General features: G+C 50.7%; 1 protein-coding gene across 1 annotated transcript; it reads right to left on the reverse strand.

Moving 5' to 3' along the window:
• Positions 1 to 1,908: 1,908 nt before the first annotated feature.
• On the reverse strand, positions 1,909 to 12,178 carry GSDMA (gasdermin A). Its single transcript, XM_012660928.1, has 12 exons — positions 12,073 to 12,178; positions 10,509 to 10,727; positions 10,138 to 10,318; positions 7,426 to 7,591; positions 6,557 to 6,653; positions 6,011 to 6,058; positions 5,578 to 5,604; positions 5,086 to 5,106; positions 4,280 to 4,434; positions 3,710 to 3,824; positions 2,735 to 2,808; positions 1,909 to 2,279 (listed from the first exon to the last, which is right to left on the reverse strand). Exons 2-12 carry the CDS (start codon positions 10,720 to 10,722, stop codon positions 2,037 to 2,039), a joined length of 1,341 nt encoding a protein of 446 aa, XP_012516382.1. The 5' UTR covers positions 10,723 to 10,727; positions 12,073 to 12,178; the 3' UTR covers positions 1,909 to 2,036.
• Between the last annotated feature and the right edge of the window lie 2,864 nt (positions 12,179 to 15,042).

Here is a 15,042-nt window from a genome sequence, read left to right on the forward strand (position 1 = left end):
GTGGGAGTCAGACGGTGTAGATAACCGGACACCCCTCTCTGGCCTGCGGTGTTTCCTGAGGGTTGGGAAAGAGGGTGGAAGCTCGTTGAGGGGGCCTTCGTACATCCAGGCAGAGTGTTGTGAAGTGGGGAACAGAATAATGGTGTACCTAAGGGAAAGGAAATTGAACCGGAAACCCTGCCCACTTATTTTTCAAAGGACTCCCCCACCAATTCTCTGCTGTGTAGGTGAAGCCAAGGAGGTGAATACAGGTCCCAGTTTATTAAGACACAAAACAAAAACTCTCTCCCTATCTTGGAACATTCATCTCTCCCATAAATGGACGTCCTGAGTTTTATACCTTTGATGGACCTTACGAGACAAACTAGCCCTGTTGTAGGGACCTAGAAGCCAGGGAATATGTTTTGACCATATCTTCCTTTTTATATAAATGATATCCTATATATTCTTTTTATATCTATGATATCCCACATATCTTTTGTATTCTCCTTTTCATATGATTGCAGCAAATAGTTCCTTGCATTACACAGCCACTTGCCAAGTGGAAAGATATGTGTTCCAGTTTTAGGGAACATGCCTTGACAAATTCCTCCTTAACTGTCCTCTCACACCCCCCTCCCCTCTCTCCCCCCAGCTGTGGGATGGACTTTTGAATCATCACTGGAATAAACTCACTAGAGCTTCTTCATAACACCATATCTGTAACTGAAGGTGGGCGAGAATGGTAAGGAAGAAAACAGATGATATTTGTTGTTTATCCTTAATAATCAAAGAAGTTACTCTTCTGGATGGTTAGGATGTTAGCTCACCTCTCTATTAAGTTTACATCACAAGGCAAAAACAATTTAGTCAGCAGATAACAACCCAGTACGTCCATGAGCAATGTAGTGAGGCTTTGGAAGATGCCCAGGGTGGGGGAGGATGGATTTGCACAAAGCCTTTGGCAGTTGGTCATGAATTCTTGGTGAATGAGGGAACCAGCTTGGGCAGGGGGTGGCTAAGAAGGAGGAGAGTCTGACTCCTGGGGCCAAAAGCCTTAGAGAAATTATGCCACCCATAAAACTACTTTAAAAGAGATTGGTGAAGGATGTTCAAACCCAGCTTTGGGCGGAGGAGGTTGATATAAACACAGCTGTTTGATGAGATTGCAATATACATATTAGCAGGTCCATGTGCTAAGCCTACCCATACTACTTCCTCCCATAACCACCCTGAATTTCAAGATAGAAAGGCGAAAGAAGATAATACCACGATTTATTTTTAAAAGGTTTGGGTCAGTCTTATTCTTGGGTCTCTCTTTTTTTTTTTTGAAGACCCGTCTGCATTTTCCATTCAACAATACTCAAAAGCTGTCTTATTTTTGTTTTGGGTTTCTACCACATATCTGTAGATCTTCCCCTCAACCCAGTGCTGGAGGACCCCCAAATGCTCGTCTTTGAAGACAAGCTGCTTTGATGATCTTCTCACTTTAGAATCTAGATCCCACATTCTGCACTTGGACCGTTCTCTGAGCATTCTCCAGCTCGCCTGAGGACAGAATAGGGTAGTGTTCATGTACATATGGTCTATATGTAGTATCATGATGGTAATTTCTTTTTCTGACACAAATTAAGAATTTCCTCATGATAAATTCTTTAAAGAAAAATATCAAAAGACACCTCGTCTTAAGATTGACATAATATTTTTCATTAATTCCAGTGAAGCTTGCTTTTTGGAACTACGAGTAGGAGAGATTAGGATAGGAAGTTAATTAATTTATTTTTCCAGTTTTGCTGAAATGGCTCATAGGTTTAAAAGTTTGAGTGCTTCTACTTCTAGAGGATTTAAGCCTCAGCAGATGGGCTTAGTGGGTTGCAGGGCTGGAGGACAGGCAGAGATACATGGTTGGGTAGGTGGAAATTGGTTATCGTTGGTGACCAGCTAGGATTTCAGTCATCGTCAGCCTGATGGCTCTGAAATGCCCTTGGATGTTAAGGACACACCACGATGAGGTTGGGAAGATATTTGGGAAGCATGAAGCAGGTGGAAAAGGCAAGTTAGGAAGCCTTGGTCAGCAGCTGAAAGAGGGAGAGGCTAGCGTAAAGGGCACAGAGGCGAGGGAGGGTGTCTGGGTCCCATGTGTATTGGGGGCCGGATCTCTGCACTTCCAGGCCACTCAGTCCCACTAGGGCCTCCGTGAGGGTCAGTTCCTCTTCCCCAAGGGAGGAGAGTAGCTCTGGTCGCAGAGGGAAAACACTCTCTTTATCCTGGAGGAAATTCTGTTCCATTGTGCTCTCCACCTAGAAGGAACCAAAGCAGCATGAAAAGAAAGAACTGGAAAACTCTCTTCCTGTCTCCTAACTCATAAAAATCACACTAAGGCTACACTCCTCTGATTGTAACTCCTTACTTTACCTTACATTACAACTCCATCTGGGTCTTTTGATAGCTTTATATAGTGAACAGCACATTTTTTTAGCCCCATTTTACAGAGGAATAAATTGAGACAGACACATTAAAAATTTTGCTCACATTATTTGGCTAGGAATAAGCAAAGCCAGAATTTTCTGTCTTGTCTCCCAAGATCAGACTGATAAACCCAGATCCCAGAAATTCAGCCTTCTACCTCTTGCATGAGCTTCTGGGAAAAGACAGGGCCCTCTAGAACTGTTGTATCATTAAGCGACATCTGCATCTTCCCGTTGGCTGTAACTACTCCTAAACTCTCCCAGCATCTGCCTTTTTTTTTTCTCACCAGCTTTAGCTGCACAGGTAGGATCTTCTTATCCATGGATTTTACCAGCAGTTTCTGTTGGGCTTCACTTAGCTCTGGAGAAAGAAAAAAAAAACAGAAATAGAGATGAGTGTTGCTGGTGCCGAGTGGACTACAGATTCCAAAGAGTGCGCTTCCAGAATTTCAGCATTCATTTATTCATTCAGTTGAATGTCTGCTTTATGCCAGGCAGTTTTGCTGAGTGTTAGGTAAAAACTGTACTCCCTTCACTCAAGGAACTTGCAGTCTTGCGAAGACAAAGTAATGTGTAATTACAATACAGGTGTTAAGAGAGCTGTAGCCGAGGGGTCTACTTCGGTCATGGAGTTGTATACTTTCAGTTTACATCTGAAGGAACAGAGAGTTTTTCCAAGAGGTGGAATGTTTCATACAAAGGGAAGAAGAGAATTTAGGGGACAGATCAGAAGATGTTATCCCCTGAAATTAAAGCTAACAGGTATCAATATAGACAGGATGAACTTAGCTATGTGCAAAAGTTTTTTGGTTTGGTTTTTTTTTTTTTACTTTTTTTTTAGAGACAGAGTCTCACTCTGTCACCAAGGCTGAAGTGCAGGGGTGCAAACATAGCTCACCGTAACCTCAAACTCCTGGCCTCAAGCAATCCTCCTGCCTTGGCCTCCCAAAGTGCTGGGATTACAGGAGTGAGCCACCGTGTCCAGCCTTATGAAGAAGTTTTAAATATGCGGCTGATAAAACTAGGGCTATTTCTGAATCTCTATTAGCAAGACTAGGCTGTTTTCTCAGACCATTCAAGGTGACCAAGTGAATTCTTAGGAATGAAACCAATTTTTAAAAATGTAAATATAAACTACTTAACTATGGTGTATTTTGTCTGTCATTCACTCATCCATTTATTCATTCATTTGGGAACTCATTCAAGTCAGTCATTCCTATCACTGGAAAGGTCTATAAATGAAGACCTTATTCCCCACTTACCTGTTAGTGCTCCAAGGAAATAGAGGATGGCACCCATTGCCTCCTTTGATAGCAGGACATCTTTTGGGAGTGCCTCCAGTGTCACCTCACGTCCCTTGTCTAGAGCTCCTTCAAGCTGTGGGGAAAGACAGGCGACTGTTGAAGATAACATGAGTAAAGGGCCCAACATGGTGCCTGGCACATAACAATCCCTTGTCGCATGTTAACTCTCTCCTATTTCCTCATTTCTTTTTCGAGGTATCAAGTCCTGAAAAGTATTGGACTGGAAAGGGAAAGTTCCAGCCCCTTCCAGCAGAGGGCCCTTCTGGCCTGCCGCCTGCCCTCTGTCCATCAGAGGGACCATGTGCCTTGGAGGAATCTGCACTGTTTGCCCTTTTCCAGGGGACAGAGGGAGCAGCAGTGGCCTGGCAGCCTGGGGGCACTTGGCCAGCCTTGGGGAAGGTGTCCACTACTGACTCCGCTGGCCACTGGCCACCTTGAGCCACTGTCAGATGCCCCCACCAGCTACAATATTCCCCTCCCCAAAACCTGTCTTCCCCCACATCTCCCAGCCTTCCACCAGGGCCTCACCTCGAGCTCAAGGTCTTGTAGCTCCTTTTTCTTCCCTAGGAGTTTGCTGAGGGAGCTGAGCAGGGAGCTTTGCCCCACCCGGCTCAGCCTGTCCACTTCTTGGGTCTCTCTCTGAACCTCTTCTTTTAGAGTCTTGAAGCCTTCATGTACATCCCCTATGGGGGCAGTGAATGTGGCACACGACCCTCCATCAGGCACCCTCCCCGTCCAGTAAGCATCCTCCCTGCAGGGCTCATTCACTCTCCGCCCTCCTCAGGTCCACGCACCCTGTCCCCAGCTGGAGCCTGGCCCCTTTCTGCTTCACCAAGGAACGAGGTTATGAAGATATCCACCAGCCCCTACCTGAGGGTTGGGACAAGGAGATGGCCAGGACCTGTAGTATCATCTAACCCAACAGTTAACCTCCCCTGAGACCCCAGGCCTCATCCTATATCAGTACACATTTGACTTCCCATTCACTAAGATGTTAGCTAAGAGTTGAGAAGGAAGGTCTATTTCTCCTTCTCATGAGTTAGTCTGACAAAGAAGAATGACTCTGGTGACTGAATGAGGGCCAGGATGGGGCTGTTCCAGAGAGCAGTGCATCTATATCCAGGGACGTGGGTGGACCAGGGAGAGCTTGACCCTTAGCTTGGCCCTCTGGGGGCCTGGCATCCTAAGAACACATCCGGCCTACTTTGGAGAGGGTGGCTCCTGGGAAGTGGCTCCAATCCCTGGGACCCGGGACTCAGCCCTTCCCTTCCCCTCTCTCTACCTCCTGCCACTTGCATGCCAAAGTCTTGGGAGAAACTCACAAAATTCCTTACCAACGTCAGATGCCTGGATAACTGAGAAAATAACAAAGAAACAGAAACAGGTAAGAATGTAATCTTTCAGGAGGGCAGCCATACCCAGGGGATGAGACACCCAGGAGGATGAGGATATATGTCCTGTCTGTCTCCTGGGAGCTCCCAGCTATCTTAAGGATACTCTTGCTCCTGACATCACTGTGACTCAGTGGCTCCAGCCCTGGTTGCTGGGTGGCAGAGTTGCAGATGTGTGTGTAGCAGGTTACAGCTACTGAGGTCCTTGGGGACAAAGGTTGAGCCATCAGACCACCTGGGCATCTTGTCCAGAGACTTTCCCCCTCCACTGCTTTTTCCCAACCTATTGGAATTTCTGCCCTGTTTCAGGGACAATTGTCAGCTGAGACCTGCTCTGCCATCTTCCCTGTCAGTCCCACAGAAAAGGGAAGAAAAAGATTGGAATTTTAAAATTCTGAGTCAAGAAAGTTGCAGTGAATGAAAGGAAACACTTACGGATGAACTTCTCCTCTCCTGGCTTTTCTGAAGACAGAAACAATGCACATCTGTCAGCATAAAACCCATTTTTGCCTCTTTATCTAAAGCAGTTGTCAAGGCAGCTTTATCAGCGATCATTATACAAACACATGGAGATTATGTCAGCTCATCCGCCCCCGCGATTTGGGAACAGACACTGTCTCCAAGTCTCATTTCTGCTTCCGACTGTACCTTCTGGTCTCTGTCTTTCTGTTTCTCTGTCTTTCTTGGGCAGTATTTATATGTCTCTATCTGTCTTTCCTAAAGTTGAGGAGGGACATTCTTAGGGACTTGGGAAACAAAAGCAGGGGCTCCTTAGGGGATTATAGTATGAGTGGAGGGTTTAGGATTTTAGCAGATAATGTCAGGGTCAGACAGAAGATGGGAGCAGTCTGGAAGCAATTTCACTTACCCCCGGGAGGGAAGGTTTGCATGTTGTCATTGCAGATGTGCGGAATATCTGTGAGGGGCCAGAGAGGGAGAGCGGAAGGTTGCTTAACGGCTGCTTCATGTTGCCTTCCCAGTCTCAAGCCCAAGGGATCTGTGAAGGGCTAGGACCCTGCCCCCAAATGCCCCCTCTAATTCCCTGCTCAGCCTCCATTGCTGGAAGCAATCTTTTCTTCCTGTGTAAATTTTCTCCTATGTTAACATTATTTTCTGCCTTGCATTCTAGAACTGATGTCTGTGTCTGTTTATTCCTTTTGCCACAGACAAATGAAAGCAGAGGCTGTGCTTGTTCATTTTGTACCCCCTCCCATCAACCACCACAGTGCCCGGCACCCAGGAGATGCTCAGAACCCAGGAGCCCCTTCTCCCCTCTCCCCAGAGCAGCCCCGGTAGCTCTGTCCCCCGCAGTTGGACCACCATACAATACACTCCTTCGCTTATTCTCTGACATTGCCACAAGAGGGGACCAGGGTGCCTTGAATTCCTGTGGGTAATTCTCATCTCTGCTTACCCCACTCATCTTTGCCTTTGACCATCAGCTGTCTCACTCGAAATGCCAGGACGCAGCCCTTGGGGATGGTCACAGCCTCCTTGTGGTCGACAGACCCCTAGGATCAGACAATGAGGATTTGTGAATCTGCGGAGATCTTAAGTGCGAGACATTGCGAGTGGGGTGGGGCAGGTGCAGGGTCAGGGCAGAGAGCATTTGTGCAGGTAAGAAGTTGGGAACTTCAGTGGTGTCCCCAGTCATCCCTCCAACGATCTGTATCTCTCTTCCTGGTTCAGACACGAGCAGGGAACTGGGCAGACCTGCTCCATCACCTGCCTGTGCGTCGCCCTGTCCCCCCTTAGCGCTTCCACCAGGCCCTGGCTCCTTCCTCCTCTGTGCCATCTGTCCCATACTCACTTTGTTCAGGAAGCCTTCCATGACTAGCCCCCACTCTTGGCTCCCAATTCCAAATCATCCCTTGAATATTGCTACTCAATAGCTATAGATTTGTAGACCATTACTTATTCCCATTGAATCTTCCAAACCTGTGTTCTCTGGGCTTTAAGCTATGTGTCTCCTCCATGAGCCTGAGCACTTTCTAGGAGCAAGGATGCCTCCTTTTCAGGTTGGGAGCACCATGGTGGAAAACCCATGAGTGTGAGTTTCCATTTCCCCCAAATTTCCTGTGGCATCTGGCACAGGGATCTGCCTATCCTGGGCGCTGCTAACCAGAGTGGGGGATTGTGTCTGGCCAGCAGGGGGAAGGAGTGTGTCCTTTCAGTGTCCTGTGTGGGCACCGATGGTGCAGAACCAACAAAATCTCTGACAAGGGGCTGAATGTAAACATGCATGTGAGAGAGTGTGTGTGCGCGTGTGTGTTTGAGTCAAACCTGTAGCCCCAGGGGGGCAAAGAAGGGCAGGGAGAAGCAGCCCTCTGCCTTGCCGGCTCTCTCCAGGGTGACCTCCTGCACCGTCTCCACCACCTCCATCACGACGTACAGGTTCTCTCCCCGATCTCGCATCTCCTTCAGGAATGGGTGATCTGCCACCAGCTTCCTGAGGCAGGAGGACATGAGGGAACCGTTCAGAGCTTCCCCTGCCTGGGCCATACCCTGCTCCTTTCTTCTGTCGTTCCCAGGAACTGGACGCTGTGGTGGCAGGGAAGGCCTGAGGACTCTGGGGTAAGACTGAGGTTGACACCAAGACTTTCCGCTCACTGGCAAGGCAGCTTCCCTGAGTCTTAGTCGCCCCATCTGTAAAATGAGGACGATGGCGCCCACCTCCAGGGCTGCTGGGAGATAAACTGGGAAATGCTCTGGCGACGCTCCTGTCTGGAACAGGGCTCACGAGTGTGTCCTTCGCCCCTTTTCCTTCAGTCCAGGGGAAGATTCTCCTCCCTATCCATCTCTTCTGGGATCTTTTTTCTCCATCTCTTGCACCATTAACACCGGTTCCTCCTCTCCACTTGCTCCTGTATGTAAACATGTCCCTGATCCTAACAAACTCACTTCTTTTTTTCCTGATATGTAAAGAGCTTAGAAAATTCACTTTCTTTGATCTTGCTACTCTCTCAAATTACCACCCTCTTTCTTGCCTGCACTTAGCTGGCAAAGATCTCAAAAGATATGCCCACGCACACTGTCTACTTCCTCACTGCTCACTCCTAAATTCTCTATAATTTGCCTTCTCTTAGCACTCCTCAGCTGAAATCACAATGACTTCTGACCCGCCAAACTCAATGACTTTCCCTAACTCTGCAATGCTCCACCCTGTTGTCCAAACCCTCTATGTGATGCTGGCTTCTCTTGCTTCCGATCTCACTGTACCACCCTGGTTCTATCCCATCTTCCTGATGCTAAATCTTATCCATTCTGTCGTCACCTCATTTTCCAGTTTTTTAGTTCCCTAAAATTTTATGTTCTCTAAGCTTCTGTTCTCACTCCTCTGTTCTCCGAACTCCCCCCAGCAGCACCCTGATTCCCACAGCTTCATCTTACATTGTCGCCACCACCTGTGTGTCTTCACCTTGGGTTTTCTCCTGAGCCCCAGCGTCTTATTTCCAACAACCTGGCAGACATCCTCAGCCCATGTATCAGCAGAGCCACACACTCATGGGAACACACAATGTCTTTGCAAATCTACCTCTGACCTCTGTCTTCCTGTTTGTCACCTGTAATGTCACCTTTAATGTCCTGTAATGAATACCACGACCTGGGTCAAATCTCAGTGTTGTCCTTGACAAAATCCCCACCCTCATCCTGAGATCAGCCACCATGCCCAGTCCATTCGATTGCTGTTTGCAATAGGCCTTGCCTCCGACCCCTTCATCCCGACTGCTGCTCCCCAGCTCGGGTCCTCAGCTTGCCTCACTGACGAAGGTGGGACAGTGTCTTGCCTGGTCTGCCTGCTTCACAGCCCTGGCCCCCTTCCTCTATCAGACACTTCCTCCATCTGGCCAGATGAGTCATGAGACACAGCAGAGCCTTGTCAGGGTCTCCCTGGTGCCTACAGAATGGTTCAATCTCCCTGACCTGGCACCCGGCACATCCGTGACCTGGGCCTACCCTACATCTCCCGCTCCTTCCATCCCCACCTCTTCTGCTCCCATCAAACTGGCTGTTCATGGTCCTAACTTGTTTTGAGATTTCTCACCTGTGTGCCTTGGTGATATCTGTCTCCCAGCCCTGCATGTCCAATTTCTGCTCATCTTTCAAGGTCTAGATCATAAGCTGACTCCTCTGTGAGGTCTTTGCTTAATTCCCCAGTCAGAAGTCCATCTGACCCGCCACAAGACTTAACAGAACCATTCCTGTGGCTCTTACCACTTCTTGCCTTGGATTATAATTACAGTTGCAGGTTTCGTTTGTTTTTTTCACACTCCTGGATCCCAAAGTTCTTGGGCAAAGATGTACTAGGTGCAACCCAGCACGTAGTAGGGTGCTTTGCTACTTAAATAGAGCTCTATAAATGCTTACTGGGTGATTCCCAAGTCCTAGCCCTTCCTTCCTGCCTCCCCAGTCCTCACCTCCTTCTTTCAACTACTACTTAACTACTTAACAGTCAGTTTCCCATCAAGCCAAACATCCGCGGTGCCCAGCATCAACGTGGCACCTGCCACACCCTTTGTGCCGTGAGGCAGCGTTCCCAAGGGCGTGCCTGGTGTGTAGACGGGGCCGGGGGGAGGCTTCACTTATGGGTGCAGGACATTGTGTTCAGGCCTCAGCAGGGCACAGAGACCCACCCCTCCCCTTTCCCAGTCTTAGAGTTGGAAGGAACCTCAGAGATTATCATCCAACCCCATCTTTTGCAGAAAAGATGAAGTGACATTTCCAAAGTCACACAGCAAGCTGATGTGAACGTCCTCCTCCCCGAGCATGTGTGGTAGTTGGAGGTGGTCCTGGAGGCCGTGGGAGGACCGGGAGGAGTGGTTAGGGCAGGGCCTGGATGCACCCATAGGCCAGAAGGGTCCTTTTCAAGAGCCCCCCTGTAGTGAAGGTGAAAGCCAGTGTGAAGGCCCCACCTTTCAACCCAGGGCCCAAAGCACCCTGTCCATGCACTGCCCTGCCCCCTCCCGGTCACCTCTGGGCCCTGTCCCCTCTCACCTCTCCCCCTGCAAGGTCTCCAGGGCCTTGGGAGCCACACTGAGTGTCTGGACCTCCAGGGTGCTGTTCCGGGACAGCCCCGCAGTCCCTGTCACCTTCACCGTCTTTGGCACATCCACCTCGCCCTCCACTCGGGCATCCAGCATGTTCTTAAAGCCAAAGCTCCCAGTGTCTGTTGGATCTGCGGGAGGGAGAAGGCGGAAGGAGCTGGGCTGAGGGGCATTGCTTCCCCCCAGCCTCCTCAGCTCCTAAAGAGAGCTTTGGCCTAGATGACACCCACCCACGTCTGGGCAGAGGGGGCTTTGGGGTCCTCCTTGTGGGCCCCCATTCCTCAGCATCCCTCAGTACCCAGCCCCATGCCCGGGGCTGACCTGAAGGGGAGCTGCCGGGCTCCAGCACATCCAGGAGGGTGTAGTCGGTGCGGACATAGCGGGCCCCCCAGAACAGCGTGCTCTTCCTCTTCCTCAGCACCAGGCAGAAGGGATGGAAGCGCTTAAAGTCAATGAGGCTGTCAAGCGGTGTCAGGTCCCCTCGAGGGTTTAGTTGCCTGGCCAGGGCCCGGGTGACATTTTCAAACATGGTCATCGTCTCTGTGGGGGGTGGGAAGATGGGAGAGAATCAAGGTGGCTGCCGAGGAGACCAGGACCTGGTGAGGCCCCTCCGCAGGGAGGGCTCACTGGCTCTGGGGCAGGGACAGCTCTCAAAGGTGCCCGGATCCCCCGGTGTCAGAGTTCTTTGGAAAGGACCAAAGGTGTCTTCATTTTATGATGAACAACCTCTCTCTCGAGAGCTGAAACAGCTGCCGGAAGTCACACAGCTGGCCAGAGACGCCAGCCCTCCCCTGTCTTTGTCAAGGGCTCTTTTCTCACTCCACACTCATTTTATCCACAGACACGGAGCCCGGCTGGGGCGTTTCATCAGCAGTGGAAGTAAAGCTTCTGCTCACACCAGAGAATAGCGACAGCCAGGACCTGGGGACACCAGGGAAGGGAAGCAACCACCATGGGTGCCGAGGGTCTGGGAGGCAGAGCTGGTCACCTGGCCCGGTTGTCCTTCCTTCAGATGGGGGACACTTCCCTGCACCCTGTGCTTCCCTGTCTGTCCTTTAACACTCAGTTCAGGTCACCTCCTCGTGATCTCTTCCCTCACTCCTTCAGGCAGCTGGTGACTCCACCTGTGTCCCCAAAGCACTTTGTGCATCCGCTTTTGAAACACCTGCACTTCATGTCGTTATGCTCTGTTCACGTGACTCTCTCGCCTCCTTGGCGGTGACTTCCCAGAGGGCAGGAAATGGGTCTTAATCACCTCTGCAGCATCAGCACCAGGCACCGCACCTGGCACAGAGCTGGAACTTGGCAAATGTGTATGGAAGGAAGGAATGAATGTGGCCCTGGGAGACATACGCTGGCTGGGCTGACAGGGCACTGGAGAATGTGGGGCCCATGAGAGCCTGAAGTTCACCACCGTAGGTCCCTGTCTTTGAAGTTCAAGTCCAGGTTCTCTGGTCTGGCGGCCAACTGGCACACCCAGATTATCCCCGTGGGTGGAAGAGGACACACCAGCTGGCATGGAAGAGCCTCACCTCCACTGTGGGTACCTCACAGTGGCAGGAAAGTAGGAGGAACAGGCACAGATGGGGCTGGGGCCCTTCTGCCAGCTCCAATGTGATTTTTTCACCCCTTATTCCTTGGAGGGCCAGGATGGGGCAGGACAACCTCCAGGGCCAGCGGGGTGCACCTGGGAAGGGCTCAGGCGACTGCAGTCTCCTCCTCTCCAGAGAGGCGCTCACAGGGCCACCTCCCCCTTCCCTCCCCAAGGCCTATCAGATATCTACCCCGCTGGACTCTAGCGGAGCCCCATACCCTTCTGGTTCCACCCACCTCCCTCTATCCCCCGAACACCCCCCAGCCTCCTCTGTTGTCATCAAGTTCTTACCAGGGAGAGGGCTGGGTCCTGTCCAGCAGTGGGATCTGGGGTGAAGGCCCAGGGCTCGCTTGGTCTGTAGGTTGAGAGAATGACTGTCCCTTGCCAGTACCGGCTGCTTTATGCCTCTATGGAGGCAGGGATGAAGGCTTCCAGGGACCCCGCCTGCCCCAGTGACCCCACCCCCCTCCCGCTCCACTTCCGGGAGAACAGCATCAACCTGTTCCATGTGTGCCCTGGTCTCCTGAGGGCTGAGGGGGTGGATGGGGAGCTGCCAAGCAGGTGCCAGCGTGGGTGGAGGGAGCCAGGGCTGAAAGAGAGGTGACTGAAGTTTGGCCGTGGGTGGAGAGGACAGGAAGGCGGGCACCTTCCCAGGGTTGCAGAGAGAGGCAGTGGGAGCTGATGTATGTGCGTGTGTGAGTGCACGTATGCGTGCACGTGTGTGTGATGAGGGAACACATCTCTGTTCTGTCATCTCATCATCGTCATCAGAAAGCATCTTGGATTCATGATGGGGTCTGCGGGTATGATGCGAGGATAAGAAATCCTGTGTGTCCACAAGTTCCAGCAGAGAGCAGAGCAGCGGAAGTGCCGTCCTCCCTCTTTGTGCCTGTCAGCCTGCATATCACTGCCTCACTCCGTTTGTCTGAGCTGCGTGGACATATCTCTGGTACCGCTAGAAGCATATGTCTGAGTAGGCAGAGATGGAGCTAGACCAAATGGTTTTCTGCTGTTTAGCGTTCAGTGTCTCTGCTCCTCGTGGAACAGCACACACACACACACACACACACACATACACACACACACACACACACACACACACACACGCACATTTGTGTTGGCAGAGGCACAGCAGTATTAGTGGAAAAGCCCAATAAACTTATCGTGGAGATTCAGATGTCTCAGCAGAGGTCACTCAGGTCTTGCTCTTATCTTAGGTCTCTGTCTAGAAGGAATCTTAAAGGGGATTTACACACAACGCCACGTGTCTATCGGACAGATTAAGGGATTTTCAAGGGAGGCTCGCACAGTGGTGGGCTATAGGCTATGTTTGCGTGTGCACGACCCGAATACACCCGAGCCTTGCTGCTCTCACTTTGAGGCTCTTTTCAGCATCACTCATCGAAAAAGAAACGCCACCCAGAACACCATGAAGAGTAGGGATCCTGGAGCACCAGGAAGAGTAAATTCGATTTTTACTGGAGGTTTTCTTGAGGGGATGGGGGCGAAGGGGGAGATTAGACCATACCATACTCTGTAAAACTCCCTAAAAAGTCACTACTCCACTTCTGTCCCTAAAGTCTCATTCAATATGACGGATGCTCCCAAATATCTCTTCTTTAAGTCTTAAACCCAGACCAGGCTGGCTCACACCTTAATCCCCGCCTTAGGGTCCAGAGGCTCCTCCTCAGAGTCCTGGTTTATGTTCAGGGGACTCTGGGACAGAATTTAAGTTGCGCTGGAGGATATTTAAGTTAGGCTAACATGTAAGGACTCCTTAGGTTAATTAAAAGCCCCTTAATGCTGACGCGGGAGGCTGCGGAGCGCCTGGTGCTAGGCAGGCGGCAGGCTTTGCTCTCCACCTCCCTCTGGTGGTCAGCCAAGGTAGTGATGCGTGATAATCATCCCTGATCTGAGGATCAAGCTTGTGATGGGGGTGGGCGGGGGCTTGCTAGGAGACGGGGATCAGGAGAGGGAATTGACTTAGGGGAGGAAGCCCCAGCCACTTGCTCTCTGGCAACCGTCCTTTCTCTCTGACCCACAGAGTGCACTGCAGACAGACACAGGCATTCGGATAGGGCGTTATTTCCTTACCCATTTTCCATTTTATTACTGTTGATTTTCCCCTCAGCAAGGGGCTGAAGGGGAAAGAGTGAGGGGTGGGCTACGGGAGTCCAGGCAGGTGGAAGGCTCTGACCCTGGCCAGAAAGGGAAAAAGCTAACAGTCTGGGAGTTGCAAGGACGAGTAGAAGGGTCAGGAACACACTTGTAGGATGTGAAGCCCACTCATAGGGTGTGGGACGACTGGAGCATTTGGGGAAATGAGTCCCACACAAACATATTCCCAGACCTTCTTTGAATGAAAGGAGGCAGAATTGTTAGGGGTGAAGACAGGCTGGGATGGGGGCATGACCACCTGGAGGAGGGGCAGGAAGAGCGCTCCCCAGGGGCATTGGTTTTATATCTCACATGGTAGATTGGAAGTTTTGGGGTGCAAGTCATAGATTGTGAGCTATACTTCCATAAATTCTCCTTTCTGAACAAAGTAAAACTCTCACACTCTTTTCTTATCTCCTAAAAAGCTTTGAGGTTTCTTCCTAAATTCCCAAATCAGCTTCGGAGTCCAAGACATCCCCAAGCTCCTGGCTAAGCAGATAGAGATGTTCAGCTTGAAGTGCGTCAAACTCAGCATCGAGCTTCACAAAGTCAGCCCTCGCTGCCCCCAGCCCTCCACTGCCAATCCATCGCCCTACCCATCAGGCTGGTTTGGGCAAGGAGGCCACTGCCAGCTCCCAGCACAAACCCAGGGAAGCCCCCTCTGTCAGCTGATCCTCTTAGGATCCCAGCTCTTGCTGAGGCCCTGCTGATGCAGCAGGACCAGGTATTGGAGCTCCCGTCCACCTCGTGGCTGATGGGAGAGGAGCTCTCCTCCTCAGCTGTGATTGCCGGGCACTCCTGATGCGACAGAGCTCCCAGGTCCTTGTTAAAGAGACTAGGTCCTTTGACCAGAGAGGAGTCTACATAATAAAGAAAGAAAGAAAGATTTTAAAAAGAGAGAGAAAGAGAGACTGGGTCCCAGACGGAGCCTTCAAAGCTAAGGAAAGCTTGGAACTAAAGCTTCTATTTTCACCAGATCCCCCGAGCCTGTCCCTAAGTCGCGCTCTGCTTTCCCTGGTCTCCCTTTGTCTGGTTTTTTAAACAAGGAACCCTGAATTTTCGTTTTGCACTGGAACCCATGTGGTAGGTTCTGCTTGGTATCAC

This window comes from Propithecus coquereli, unplaced genomic scaffold (genome assembly GCF_000956105.1).
Source record: "Propithecus coquereli isolate 6110/MARCELLA unplaced genomic scaffold, Pcoq_1.0 Scaffold119, whole genome shotgun sequence".
Taxonomy (NCBI): domain Eukaryota; kingdom Metazoa; phylum Chordata; class Mammalia; order Primates; family Indriidae; genus Propithecus; species Propithecus coquereli.

Bases quoted from the DNA above. Each gene is read 5' to 3' on its own strand.
- GSDMA (XM_012660928.1), bottom strand. From the start codon at position 10,722: ATGACCATGTTTGAAAATGTCACCCGGGCCCTGGCCAGGCAACTAAAC. The intron at 10,319-10,508 runs GTCAGCCCCGGG...TCCCTCCCGCAG, and splicing joins GCCCGGCAGCTCCCCTTCAG to ATCCAACAGACACTGGGAGC. The intron at 6,654-7,425 runs GTTTGACTCAAA...GTCTGATCCTAG, and splicing joins TTGCCCCCCTGGGGCTACAG to GGGTCTGTCGACCACAAGGA.